This window comes from Armigeres subalbatus, chromosome 3, assembly GCF_024139115.2.
Source record: "Armigeres subalbatus isolate Guangzhou_Male chromosome 3, GZ_Asu_2, whole genome shotgun sequence".
Classification (NCBI taxonomy): domain Eukaryota; kingdom Metazoa; phylum Arthropoda; class Insecta; order Diptera; family Culicidae; genus Armigeres; species Armigeres subalbatus.
This window is the reverse complement of record NC_085141.1, coordinates 28,775,700-28,790,276: the sequence shown is the minus strand read 5'-3', so window position 1 is coordinate 28,790,276 and position 14,577 is coordinate 28,775,700. Positions and strand designations below refer to the sequence as shown.

The following is a 14,577-nucleotide window of genomic DNA, read 5'->3' as shown; positions in this document are numbered from 1 at the left end:
TAGGTTAAGATCGATTCAAAAGCTCCGATTAGAAACGAACCCTTATTTTCCCGCCATCTATCTTTATAAAAGAGCACCTCCCGAAAGTTGGATCATTATCCATTTTGCTCAACCGGTCACCGAAATTAATAAGAAGTTAAATTAGAAGTAGTAAATGTAATAAATGTATTGTCAGTTGCCAAATAAAGTGTCTGTTTAGTAGTAATAAGTGTTTAAAGCAAATAAACAGTTTGTAAACCCGTTAAAGTGCTGTAAAGTTTGTTTCAAAAGCTTTAAACCGAAGAACAGAACCCGTTTGTGCGTTGCAATTATTGCACGATTATCACACCGGTAAAGGCGTGCTATGTGTCGGAGTTTGGTGCTAGAACGCTATTTCCGGGGTCACAACATTGGTGCCGTGACCAGGATAGCGTTTCTTTGGAAATTACCGACGCTAATAAGCCCTTTGGATCAACAGACAATTGGTTTGGCGCCATTCTCGGCGACTACAAAGGTGAAAGGCGCCATAGCTATAATCGTGAATTCACTCGAGCTGCCATCACGAAAATCACATATCTGGAACTATTGGGCGCAGCCATAGCAGTTTTTGGAGTTGGTTTCAAGGAGAGATTGAATAATTATTCAAGGCTTGTTAGACAGGCCTACCAGGTGAGGACCTGTCCAACGAATTACACTTCTATATTCATCTCTACCTGGTCATTTCTTGGTTCTATTTCTAAAACTACTTCGACGGAGTTTTCGGTGGCCGGATTCTTCAACGTGCATCTTGGACTACTGGTGGGTGAGGAAGAACAATCTAGGACTCCCTTAACGCTAACGTAGTGGACGGCTCTGTGCAAGGCGCATTAACGCTCGAAAGGTGTTTCCGGCGGTGTTTGCTGACCAGAATATTAGTATACAAGGCCTTTAAGACAGGCTCATCAGGTGAGTCCCTGTCCATCAAACGTACTTTTTTCTGGAAGGTGCTTCGCTGGTTTAATTTTACAGCTCTCGAGCTCTCGTACGGTGTTGCTGGCGGTGTGGACCATTGATCCCAGAGATTGTATTATTGTACAAGGCCTGTTAGACGGGCTCACCAGGTGAGTTCCTGTCCAATCAAATACTTTTCTCTGGAGGGTGCTTCGCTTGTTAAATTTTACAGCTCGTGTGGTGTTGCTGACGGTGTAGACTTTGCTGCCCAGAGATTATATTATATAGTATACAAGGCCTGTAAGACAGGCTCACCAGGTGAGTCCCTGTCCATCAAATATACTTTCTCTGGAAGGTGCTTCCCTGGTTATATTTCCACAGCTCTTTGGTGATCTTGTGAATTCCGTTCGGTGCAAGCAAGATGTCGACGTCGAAGAAACTCAAGAGCTTGATACGCAACAGAGACAGCGTTCTCGAGTTCATGGACCGGATTGAACAGTACCTGAAAAACACCAAGGAGTTCGATGAGCAGTCGGTCAACATTCGGTTAGAGAAACTCGAGCAAAAGTGGAATGATTTCGAGGATCTACAGAACGACATCGAGAGCATGGAGGACAATGAGGAGAACATGCCAGAGCACCATCAACTCAGGGCCGAATTCGAAAGAAAGTACTTTGAGGTAAGAGCAGGGTTGGCAAGAAAGGTACAGCAAGGTCAAGTGACACTAAACACATCCAATGCGCACACGAACCATGTCCCAAACGTCCAAGCCTCCGTACGACTTCCACAAATCAATTTGCCGGAGTTCGATGGCAACTTTCAAAATTGGCTTCCGTTTCACGATATTTATGTAGCTTTGATTGACTCTTCGACAGAGCTCACGGACATACAGAAGTTCCATTATCTGCGTGCCTCGTTGAAAGGTGACGCTTTAAAGGTGATTGATTCATATGCGATGAGTGAGGCTAATTATAGGGTTGCGTGGGAGGTTTTGGTCGATCGGTTTTCTAACAATTATCTCCTCAAAAACGTCATCTCAACGCGTTGTTCGAGTACCCTAGGATGAAGAAGGAATCAGCTGCTGGTCTGCACGATCTAATTGATTGTTTCGAGCGCAACACCAAAATTCTGGACCAGCTAGGTGAAAGAACGAGTGGTTGGGGAGCTATGTTAGTCCATTTATTGGTTTCAAAACTGGAGGAGGTTATTCAGAAGCGGTGGGAAGAAAATGTGTCGCCAGAAAAGGAACCGTCGTTTGGGTCGTTGGTCGATTTTCTCAAAAAACTCGGGTATTAGATGCGGTCTCGGTCGATCAGCGTATGTTTTCAACGGCAACATCCACTAGCGTTAGTAAATTCCGTCCCACGAAAGTTTCGGTCAACTCGGCGACTGAAACGAAGTCACCAAACTGCTTCGCCTGTAAGGAAAATCATTGGATTACTCAGTGCCCAACCTTCGCTAATTTAGGAGTGGACAAACGGCTGCAGCTCACCAACTCCAAGCGGCTCTGCAGTAATTGTCTTGGTAGGAATCACTTGGCACGGGACTGTCCGTCAAAATATCGTTGCAGAACGTGTTCGAAGAAGCACCACACGTTGTTGCATCCTGGATTTCCTGGTTCTGGTTCCACGGTTCTGGCAACGAATGAAAACGGAAACCCTTCTACATCATCATCAAATGGCGGTGCTTCGAACTCTGGTGAATCTGTTTCTAGTTCGATGGCACTAATTTCATCCAATTCGGCGATAGGGCACTCAAAATCGCATATATTTTTGCTCACGGTGTTGCTAAATGTGAAGGACGTTTGGGGAAGGATACATCAGGCAAGGGCGCTTCTAGACTCCGGATCACAGGCCAACTTGATGTCGGCAAATCTCTGCAAGCTACTTCAACTTTCACGACGGGACAAAAAGGTGGAAATAACTGGTATTGGTCGATCACGAAATCGCACGGCTTATGAAGTCTCCACTACAATTTCTTCTCGGACGGAGAATTTCTCAACTTCAATGGAATTTCTGGTGTTGGAGCAGCTCACTGAAAATCAGCCATCATACTCGATTCCGATGCGAGAATGGCAACCTCCGGCTGATATGGTTTTGGCTGATCCTGGTTTCAACGTTTCTGGTCCGATCGATTTGGTCTTAGGTACCCAGTACTTCTACGAATTCCACATAAGCGATGGTGGCCGGTTGCAAGCTCGTAAATTCGACAATACGCTCCCAGTATTTGTCAATACGGTATTCGGATGGGTAGCAGCTGGTGAGGTTACATGCATGGAAGGGCAGTCGCGGGTTAGTTGCCATATTGCGAAGGTGGAATCTTTGGACAATGCAATCGCAAGGTTTTGAGCAGTGGAAGAATTTACGGTCAAAACATCACGCTCACAGGAAGAGGAGGACTATGAGACACATTTCCTTAACAGAGTCTCTCGTGATGACACTGGCAGATATATTTTGATGTACTCCAAGGACATGATTTTCGATAGTATGATGATTGGAGAATCGAAACAAATGGCTCTCCTAAGATTTCATCACACTGAAAGGCGATTGAAACTGAATTGTGGTCTGAGATCGCAGTATAGTGATTTCATGATGGAGTACATTGAGCTGGGCAACATGAAGTACATTGGATTGGCGGATGACTCAAGCTTGGATGAAGGCAAAACTGTGTGCTATCTTCCACACCATCCTGTATTTAAGGAAACAAGTTCTACGACGAAGATACGTGTGGTCTCCAATGGATCAGAGAAAACTTCCACGAACTTACTATTCAAGAAGAACTACTTGAACTAATGATTCGTTTCCGGAAACATGCCATTGCCCTGGTGGCGGACGTTGCAAAAATGTACCGTCAAATTCGGATCCATGATGACGATAAACCGCTCCAACGAATTCTTTGGCGATTCGATCCTTTGCAACCAATAGCGGTTTACGAGCTACAAACTGTCACTTACGGTTTGTCCCCGTCGTCGTTTCTCGCTACTCGGGTGCTGAAACAATTGTCGTTGGATTTTGGCGAAAAATACGAGAATGCTTCCAGCTCCGTGGAAGAAGATTTTTATATGGATGACTTCCTGTCGGGTGCCCCCACGGTGGAAAAGGCAATACTGCTGCAAAAAGAAGTGCAAGATTTGTTGAAAGAAGGAGGTCTAGAGCTTCGGAAATGGTCTTCGAATAATCCGGATGTCTTGAAAACATTCCTACCGAGGCTCTTGTTGGCGAAACAACTCTACACTTTGGAGAAGATCAGAGAATAAGAACGCTTGGTATTGGATGGGAAACAAAACCAGACTACCTGTGCATCGAGGTTCAACCATCGTCAGAAGAATGTATTTGGACAAAACGCAAGATATTTTCTGCGATTGCCAAGCTGTACGACCCGCTTGGACTGGTTTCGCCAGTCATCGCATGGGCAAAAATCCGAATGCAGCATCTTTGGCTTACCGCTGTTGAATGGGACGATCCAGTTCCGCAGGAAATCGCAAGTAAATGGATGGATTTCGTTGCACAGTTGCCATGTCTGAATGACTACAAGGTACCTCGCTTCATCTTCCTGCCAGATTATATTTCTATACAGTTCCATGTATTCACCGATGCATCGGAAATTGGGTACGGGGCCTGCATCTATGCACGCTCCATCGACAAGGCGAAACAAATCAAAATCGAGCTCATAGCGGCCAAATCACGGGTAGCACCACTCAAGCGCGTTAGCCTACCGCGGCTTGAGCTCTGTGCTGCACTCCTGGAAGCAAAACTGTACGCTAAAGTTTCAGCAGCACTCAGGATGAAAGCAATCTCTTGTTGATTCTGGTCAGTTTCGATGGTCACATTTCATTGAATTCAGGCACCGCCCAACACTTGGCAAACTTTCATCGGGAATCGGACAGCCGAGATTCAACAATTAACCCACGGGCATAGCTGGAATCACGTGAAAGGAACTGAAAACCCGGCTGACTACATTTCACGTGGAATGCTTCCTCAAGTTTTTTTTCCGTCGCCACTGTGTGGCGCTGCGGTCCGTCATGGCTCTCAAAAGAGGAGGAATAATGGCCTAAACACGTAACTGGTACGCCACCGGAGGATCTACTGGAGCGTCGTAAAACAGCACTCGTGATTCAACAAGCACCAGAGCATAACTTTTTGTTTCACCGCTATTCAAACTTTTGGCGTTTACTTCGGATTACTGCCTTGGATCTTTGTTTTGTGAATCGATGTCGTCGCAAACATAGTTGCCACCCAAACCTATTCGCATCACTAGGAGAGCTGGAGCAATCTAAGGGAACATTATCGAAGTTGGGGCAACAGGAAATGTTTGCAGATGAGCGTAAACTAGGAAAAAACGCGAACCGTTTCCAAAAAGTCGTCATTGAAACTACTTCGCTCGTTCTTTGACGAAAAGGGAATCATTCGACTCAGTGGACGATTTGAACACTCCTCCGAGAACTACAATACAAAGCACTCTATAATTTTACCAAAATTGCACCCACTCACACGCCTCATTACACAGTATTATCACGACCAATGCATGCATTGCGGTTCTCGCATGACCTTAGGTACAATGCATCAAAAATTCTGCTCAGTTAACGGAAAGACAATCGCCAATTTTGTGTGTCGCAAATGTCCGCAATGCTATCGCCTAAACCCTGCTCCAGTTTCTCAACCCGTTGGCCAATTGCCAAAGTCCCGCACAGCACCATGTAGAGCTTTCACCGTAGTTGGAGTGGACTACTGCGGACCCGTTTACTTAAAACCAGCGCACCGACGAGCAGCACCACGGAAGGCATTCATTGCCGTATTTGTTTGTTTCGCCTCCAAAGCCGTGCATCTGGAATTGGTCTGTGACCTATCCACAGAGGCCTTTATTGCAGCCTTACGTCGCTTCATCGCACACCACGGGATGCCAGCAGAAATCCATTCGGACAACGGTACAAATTTTCAAGGGGCGTCGAATACGTTGACCGAATTATACCGTCTTCTCGAAGCGAAACACACCAGAGAATCAATCAACCGAGAATGCAGCAAACACCGAATTCAGTGGCACTTCATTCCGCCAAGAGCACCAACCTTCGGCGGTCTATGGGAGGCCGCTGTGAAAACCGCGAAAACAACACTGAGAAAAGTGCTCGGAAAAACGCAGCTGTCCTACGAAGACTACGCAACAGTGCTAGCACAAATCGAGGCAAACATGAACAGCCGACCGCTTACGTCCTTATCCATCGATCCTATTGAGCTAGATGTCCTCACTCCCGGTCATTTCATCATCGGGGCACCGCTTATAAGCCTCCCGGAACCAAACTACGTGCAAATTCCCACCAACCGACTAAACCACTACCAACAGTTGCAAAAATTGGTCCAGCAGCACTGGGATCGCTGGAGGAAAGAATACCTCACAGAACTGAACCATCGTCGAGAGAAAACAACACTTCCCATTGATGTCCACATCGGCCAAATTGTTTTTGTTCAGGAGGACGGCAAACCTACCATCGATTGGCCTATTGCACGCATCGAACAAATTCATCCTGGAGCAGACGGAGTAGTAAGGGTCGTAACTTTGCGAACAGCTAGTGGAACCTACAAACGACCTGTGACCCGAATTTTTCCTCTTAATTTCGACCAGCAACCGATGAATGCCGTAGCCGATATTTCCGATACGCAGTTAGCTGAAAATATAGATAATTAAGTAATTGTTTTGTGAAATAACGCCATTCCTGTTCGTCTGCATCGTGATAGTTTGTTTATATAAATTCGAGCTTTCAAATTTAGGTGGCCGGCTATGTTGTAGTAAAGAGTTTGCTATAAATGTTTGTTTGTGTGTATTAGCATTAGGGTAGGCGTAAAGTTATTGTATTGTGACGTTCAACACATATATGTAGCTTTGTATAGGTTAAGATCGATTCAAAAGCTCCGATTAGAAACGAACCCTTATTTTCCCGCCATCTATCTTTATAAAAGAGCACCTCCCGAAAGTTGGAGCATTATTTCCATCTTGCTCGACCGGTCACCGAAATTAATTAGAAGTTAAATTAGAAGTAGTAAATGTAATAAATGTATTGTTAGTTGCCCAATAAAGTGTCTGTTTAGTAGTAATAAGTGTTTAAAGCAAATAAACTGTTTGTAAACCCGTTAAAGTGCTGTGAAGTTTGTTTCAAAAGCTTTAAACCGAAGAACAGAACCCGTTTGTGCGTTGCAATTATTGCACGATTATCACACCGGTAAAGGCGTGCTGTGTGTCGGAGTTTGGTGCTAGAACGCTATTTCCGGGGGTCACAACATAAAGTTTGTATGGAAATTACTATGAAAACTGACCCTTATGTGAAAGACCGTTCCGTGAGGTGGCCCATGAACTATTCAAATATAATCAATAAATTGACCACACAGAATACTTCTCAAGCTAAAAGGCAGTTGTTGTTGCGAAGCGATTTGTCGTTTGGAAGCAAAGTTATGAAGAAAACAAAAATGCTCATTATTGATATTGATGTTATTCTTTTACGTGTTAAATTAAATTTCTCACGATTCAGTGTTTCTTTAATAACTTTCCTTGCGAGCATCAAATCGTTTCGCAACAAAGACGACCTGTTTCGTTGTAAAATTTCTTATGTTGCCGATTTACTCATATGTTTTTAGACCTTATTGGGAAGCGTTGGGGAACGATTTTCCATAAAAGTTACTGTTTTAATAGTAATTTTCATACAAAATTCAAACCGCGCGTGCTCACTCAAATTACATCCAAATTAGCTAAAAATTTAGGAGGATTATTAAAATGGCAGATGCATCGGGGAGCGAAAAAATCAAAATTTGAATCACTCTAATCAGTATCTCTAAAACACCCACCACGCGACAGTATATGCTCTCCTCTTTCATATATTGCAAACTCCATAGAAATCTCAAATGATAGACGATTTAACCCCTCCAAAAATGTATAGAAAAATGGCCCTCGATAGAACATTTTAAAAATGCACCTACGTGAAAGAGGAAAACTTATACTTTCGTGTAGTGGGTGTTTTAGAGATACTGGTTTTTTGAAAATAAGCCTCTTCAGCCAAAGACACCGTGTGGTAACTCGAGTCAGTTGTTGCAAGGTTGACCGACTGCGTCGGAATCCAAACTGTTACTCGAGCAAGATGTTGTGTTGCTCGGCAGACTCGAGTAGCCGGCTGTGAAGCGCCTTTTCAAACAGGATAACCCTGAGAGAAGGCTGATGGGGCGATAATTTTCCGGAGAGGAAGGATCCTTCCCAGGCTTCCGGATGGGGATGACTTTGGCTGACTTCCAGGACGATGGGAAGTAGCTGAGACGGAGACACTGATTAAAGATCAGCGAAAGGTGCTCGAAGAATGGAGCACTCATATGTTTGAGTTCAAGATTCAGGATGCTGTCGAAGCCTGGGGCCTTCATGTTTTCGATGATTTGATATAGGCCCCCAATTCGCCAACTGAGATCTAAAACGTTGGGAATAAGATGGATGTTGTTAGCATGCTCGTGAACGGCTGCTTCATGTGGACTGATGATGTTATGTCCAAGATTGTGCGAGCTGACAAAGTGACGACCTATTTCAGCGACCTTCACTGCAGAGTAATCAAGCGATCCTTAGAGCTATCTGTGTAATGGGATCAAAGGTGGAATGGATCTAGGCTTGGATTTTAGAATTTTGGTCAACTTATAGAACGGGTTAGCACAGTCGTTAAATCGCGGGTCTTATTGATAAAATTACTATTTCTTCTACCCCAAAGGCCTCGATGATCTTGAGCTGCAGACTTGGCAGCAGACGACGTTGTTCCTCAGTGCTATAGCCGCAGTGAGCAGTGATAGCAAAAATAAACGACGAGATTGGTGCTGTATTTCTTTGTTTTGCGATGAGATGAATATATGTTCAGTGAGATGGAAAATGGAACAGTTCCTCTACCACTTACATCTGATTTGCCAGATTTCTTGATAAATCTTATTTCTGAAATTGTGATTTTTGTGGAAAAAACAGCCTTGATAAAATAAAAAAAAATATAAAAATAGTATTATATAACACATTTTCACATTTCAGCCACTTTTTCATGTTCTTTCATGGCCATGTTCCTCCAAGAGAAATTCAGTTCTGGGACCCTGAACTTGTGCATAATCCACATTGCATGGCTGAAGCAATTTACAGCTTGCAGATGAGCAGGCTCTCCTTAGCCTAGCGGCAAGACGCGCGGCTACAAAGCAAGACCATGCTGAGGGTGGCTGTGTTCGATTCCCGGTGCCGGTCTAGGCAATTTTCGGATTGGAAATTGTTTCGATTTCCCTGGGCATAAAAGTATCATCGTGTTAGCCTCATGATATACGAATGAAAAATGGTACCTTGGCTTAGAAACCTCGCAGTTAATAACTGTGGAAGTGCTGAATGAACACTAAGCTGCGAGGCGGCAATGTCCCAGTGGGGGATGTAATGCAAATAAGAAAAAGAAGAAGAAGAAGATGTAGCTTTCCAAGGACCAGTTAAATCCTGCTGATTTGATAAACGTGTGCGTTTGTATAGTAGAAGTATACATGTTGAAGCATGATTTTTTGCACCATTTGCCACACCTGCTCCGAGCAGTGACAAAAAACTTATTACTGATATTGGGCAATTTGAGTCTTAACTGAGAAGTCATACCACCCGGAAGTTGGTAAGCTGGCAGCTCAGAAAAAGGTTGAAAAGCACTTGTGGTACATAAGTGAGAAACTCATTGGCCTATCAGTATTTGACACTGAACTTTTTTATGAAGAAAGAGAGAAGATTGTTGAGTCTATTAGAACAAGGCAGGATAATGACGATCCAAACAAAAACGAAACATACCAGCACTTCGCCCACAAATACTTGATCCTCTTCGGCAGGTTTAGTCATCAACGTCAACAAAACCAAATCGTTGGATGTAAACACGGAGACCCCTTCCAGTTTCACAGTAGCCGGGTGACCAGTAGAGAATGTGGAAAGCTTCCAATATCTTGGTAGCCAAATGGCGTCAGACGGCGGTACCAAGATCGACATAGGCGCACGGATCAAGAAAGCAAGGGCTGCCTTTGCGAGTTTAAGAAATATCTGGAATAACAGGCAGATAAGTGAACGCACCAAAATACGAATTTTCAAATCTAACGTGGTGAAATCTGTGCTGTTATACGCTAGCGAAACATGGTGTGTATCAGTGGAGAACACTCAACCGCTGCAGGTGTTCATTAACAGATGCCTGCGGTATATAATTCGGGCCTGGTGGCCTCACACAACTGGATCTCAAACAACGAGCTCCATCGTCGTTGTCACCAGAGGCCGATAGCAACAGAAATTCGGGATCGGATGTGGGGCTGGGTCGGCTACACTCTACGTAGGGGCGGAAACGATATCTGTAAACAAGCATTAGACTGGAACCCAGCGGGACATCGCAGCAGAGGCAGACCCAGAGACTCATGGCGGCGAAGCCTCAATAAAGAAATAAAAGAAGTCGACCGAAATCTAACCTGGCAACAGGTTAAAGCGATAGCCGGACAACGCTCAGGATGGAGATCTTTCAAGTCGGCCCTTTGCACCACCAGGTGCACAGGATCCATAAGTAAGCCAGGTTATATCAGGAATCTACTATTTTGGATGAATGTACTTGTACTTCATTCTGGGAAGTTACTTCTCAACCAAATATGGTCAGATGAGAAATTATTGCCGGTGATTTTCTAAAATCCTCAGCCTAGTATGACGAAACATATCGTGTGATACCTGAATTGCTGAGCTGAGATATAGGTCCCACTTGCCATTGATCCAGCATTAGGTGAACAATAATGGCGGACATATTGAGCTCAATTTTTGATAGGATTGTTTGATTTTTTTTAACAACAAGGATCATGGAACGCTGATCAGGTTAAGCACCTGAGAAACATCTATTTCGTTCTTTTCGATAGTAATTTGATCTCTTCAGACTGAAGAAACGAACCTATGATTTCTATCGAAATAAAGTATTTCAAAGGGGCGGGCACTTTGTCACAAATTCCACTTCAATAGCAGATTCTATAACTCTTCATCCTTTACTATTTTAAGAAAAATTAGTATAGTGTTCCATATCTACACACGTTATCGAATGTTTGTACATATACGAAAGCGATGAAGCAAACGGAACACAATACAACACGCCGATAGAGATAGTATAAATAAAGATCCCTCATTGCCGACTGTGCGAGCACTCAACTAACATGGCAAGTAGCAATGTAAAATTGTGTATAATACAGCCAAGCAATACTTGATACGATCACACAAAAATCGCCTATATTTGCTAGAGCACACCGCGAGGGCATATAAGCCCCTTGATTTATAGGCATTAGTTGACCAAACAGAATTCGTGTGGATCTCTCGAAATCTGTTTGACATCCATTGCGTTTAAATCTTAATTCCACTTTAATTCGATCGCGGAGGTAAACATTATAGGAAACGTTTGGCCGAAAAGAGGCGTCCTATCATTTATTTATTAATGCTAGAATTGTGCCATCGTAAAAACAACTACTAAGCCAATCTGCGTCAAACAACATTCAAATGAATTCAACAACTGCTAAATTTACATAACCCCACACCATCTTGTCTACATACACGGCAATACGGGTCATGACCATTGTCGACCATACTCTGCCGCACATTCCGTCCAGGCGAACTCCAAAAACCAAACCAAGAAACAAGCATGAAAAAGCTGATGATCAGAACTAGAAGATATTATACCGTTCGACAAAATATTTACTGCAATCTCATCGACGAATTGGCTGACGGGTGCGCGAGGTACGTGTTACCTAACTCACCTTCGATTTTGCCGAGCTTTTTTTGCCATGTGCAGCAGCCGCACTCGCCCATCGCTCTCTCCCGTGGACATCCTCCTGCCTGTCTGTTCACTACGCAGCAATTAAACTGTTGAGCACGAATCAAACAGCAAGAGTAAAAACAAGACCGGCATTTTATATACCTTACAATGTAGAAGTCATACCCGTTTGAGACTTTTTGCTCCGATGGAAAAGCCCTCGACCCCTCGGTGAATGGTTTGGCCGCTGGCGCTGGGCTGCACCAAAAGAACTTTCGAAAGCCCCTCAGACTGTCGCTTGGTCCAAAGTTAGCATAGGGATTTGCATTCTGACAAAAATATGAACACACACAGCCTACTCGCTCCTCATTTTAATTGCGAAATAGTAGGCCACATAAGCGGACGCCATATTTTTCAAAACAAATAACCCCATCTGCCTCCATCTTTCGAGGAAAACAATACCGAAGGGAGATATGATATGTATGTCGACAACCGAACTATACGCGTCTATAAATCACGTGTAATTGAACGGAGCGGACGGCTACTGTTCTACATTCCCCTCATACAAGCATACGTTCGAACCTATCGCTGACAACTCTATTCAACTGCCTCAACTCTGATTTGCGTCAAAAAAGACTGAAGCTTCATGCGTATGCTCGGTTGTTTACGAACCCATAGTTTTCACAGGAAACAACCAATTGCAGGCCTGATGCGTTAAAAATAGTTAAAATAGAAACCACAAAAACTCGGAATGGCCATCAGAAATCAGACGAAATTGTCCGCAACCTGTCAAGTCATCTGGCCGGGAAACGGAATTAGGTTATACCCACGCCGTGCCGCTTACCATGGATTGCAGCAAGCGACAGTGAGATGACTAGACCACGTACGCAGTCGTTTTCAATACGTGATAGTCGTAGTCGCAACCAAAATATCTACAACCTGACTCGATTGAGTCTGCTGGTTTACGGTGGAGTGGTGATCGATCTCGGTAAACTGTCACACAATTGACAGTGAATAGCAATCGAGTGTAAACGATACTCTACTTATCACAAATATGGCTAAGTGGTCAATACAGCAGCATCGGCCAGACCAGAGCAGTCCACATTCCATTCGAATCAAGCCAAATACAGCCAATCTGCTCACGTGAACGTAAACCGCGACCCGGCGGCGATGCCGATGGTTGTTTTCTAGTTTTCACGCTTTCGTTTATAGCTCGCTCACCCTCACCACGCGATGTGGGGCCGTGACCACACAGCATCGTCGGTATTGGTGGTGAGTTCCTACGCCTGTGCAGGCGCTCACTTTGCGGTATGTTTTGGTACGCACATCTGAAACATAGCAACCTATACTGAAAATGTTAATAATAAAACTTGCGCGTTGCCATGGCAACGTGTGCCCACGGCATCTGTGCGATGCAATTTTTCAGTCACTCACACACGCCTGATGCGGACCAAAAAACGTGTCACATGTGCCGTTACATATCGAACAGACTCACCCAAACCGTACGGCAACCGCAAAACATGTGGTGGTATGGATGATAGCAGCATATTCGCACATAACGATGGAGTGCATCGTTTCCATTTGTGTTTGCTTAATTTCGGAAAATAAATCCTAAATGGTAACTCACGAGAGTGAAAATGAGTAGAGTAGTAAACAAGAGAATCTCAGATGGTATGTAAATTTGAACACGATGAATAATTGGAATAAGATTCACATGCACTCATTCACGGAATATTCGAGCTTTGCCTTGAGCTTCACTCATACGAATGGTGCTTCATAAATTGTTTTGATTTTGCGTCGTTTGATCACAGGCAATAAAAATAAGCATACCAGCGATCGAACGAATTATTCGGTTTTGAATAATTCCAATAATATAGGTTTAATACATAAATTTAAAAAATCTTGCAAGTTCTCATACACAAGAAATACATGAAAATACTCTTATGCTCATATATTCTCATGTTGCGTGATAGTTGTGATGGTGCGTGATCATCAAAAGCATGTCAAATATGGCATGACGATGACACATGCATATTAATGAAATTATGATTTTTCATCGTGCTTATTAGTTAGCTTAGCGGGTTTTTATGATTGAGTTGTGCTTTGCTTCGGTTATAGTTCTGGAACATACTTCCTCTACAATGAAAACATATCCTTCATTGTATTTCTAACTAAACAAAAACCACAAAACCCGGAAAGTCTGATATATTTTTAGATTCACAAATCGTCATAGAAGAAATACTCGAAGAAGAATCCGTTTCGAATAATTTATCATGGGACGGGATTAAAAATAAAATGACAACCTGTTTATTCTTGGATTGGCTGTTTTAAATATGTAGTTAATTGTTTAACCTTTCTTTGAGTGGAAGAACAAGCTGTATCATAACATAGCATTAGCATAGCATTAGCATAGCATTAGCATAGCATTAGCATAGCATTAGCATAGCATTAGCATAGCATTAGCATAGCATTAGCATAGCATTAGCATAGCATTAGCATAGCATTAGCATAGCATTAGCATAGCATTAGCATAGCATTAGCATAGCATTAGCATAGCATTAGCATAGCATTAGCATAGCATTAGCATAGCATTAGCATAGCATTAGCATAGCATTAGCATAGCATTAGCATAGCATTAGCATAGCATTAGCATAGCATTAGCATAGCATTAGCATAGCATTAGCATAGCATTAGCATAGCATTAGCATAGCATTAGCATAGCATTAGCATAGCATTAGCATAGCATTAGCATAGCATTAGCATAGCATTAGCATAGCATTAGCATAGCATTAGCATAGCATTAGCATAGCATTAGCATAGCATTAGCATAGCATTAGCATAGCATTAGCATAGCATTAGCATAGCATTAGCCTAGCATTAGCATAGCATTAGAA

At 43.3% G+C, this 14,577-nt stretch overlaps 2 protein-coding genes across 2 annotated transcripts; both read left to right on the top strand.

Annotated features, from left to right (window-relative positions):
* The first annotated feature begins 1,330 nt into the window (after positions 1 to 1,330).
* LOC134221550 (uncharacterized) lies at positions 1,331 to 3,701 on the top strand. Its single transcript, XM_062700742.1, has 3 exons — positions 1,331 to 1,588; positions 2,226 to 3,200; positions 3,297 to 3,701. The coding sequence occupies exons 1-3, from the start codon at positions 1,331 to 1,333 to the stop codon at positions 3,699 to 3,701; spliced, it is 1,638 nt and encodes a 545-aa protein (XP_062556726.1).
* Positions 3,702 to 5,466: 1,765 nt separating this feature from the next.
* LOC134221549 (uncharacterized) lies at positions 5,467 to 6,588 on the top strand. Its single transcript, XM_062700741.1, has one exon. It carries the CDS (start codon positions 5,467 to 5,469, stop codon positions 6,586 to 6,588), a length of 1,122 nt encoding a protein of 373 aa, XP_062556725.1.
* The last annotated feature ends 7,989 nt before the right edge of the window (positions 6,589 to 14,577 follow it).

Coding starts and splice junctions, on each gene's coding strand:
- LOC134221549 (XM_062700741.1), top strand. CDS start 5,467: ATGCATCAAAAATTCTGCTCAGTTAACGGAAAGACAATCGCCAATTTT.
- LOC134221550 (XM_062700742.1), top strand. CDS start 1,331: ATGTCGACGTCGAAGAAACTCAAGAGCTTGATACGCAACAGAGACAGC. Junction 1,589..2,225: donor TCGAAAGAAAGTACTTTGAG/GTAAGAGCAGGG, acceptor TCGGTCGATCAG/CGTATGTTTTCAACGGCAAC. Junction 3,201..3,296: donor GCATGGAAGGGCAGTCGCGG/GTTAGTTGCCAT, acceptor TCACGCTCACAG/GAAGAGGAGGACTATGAGAC.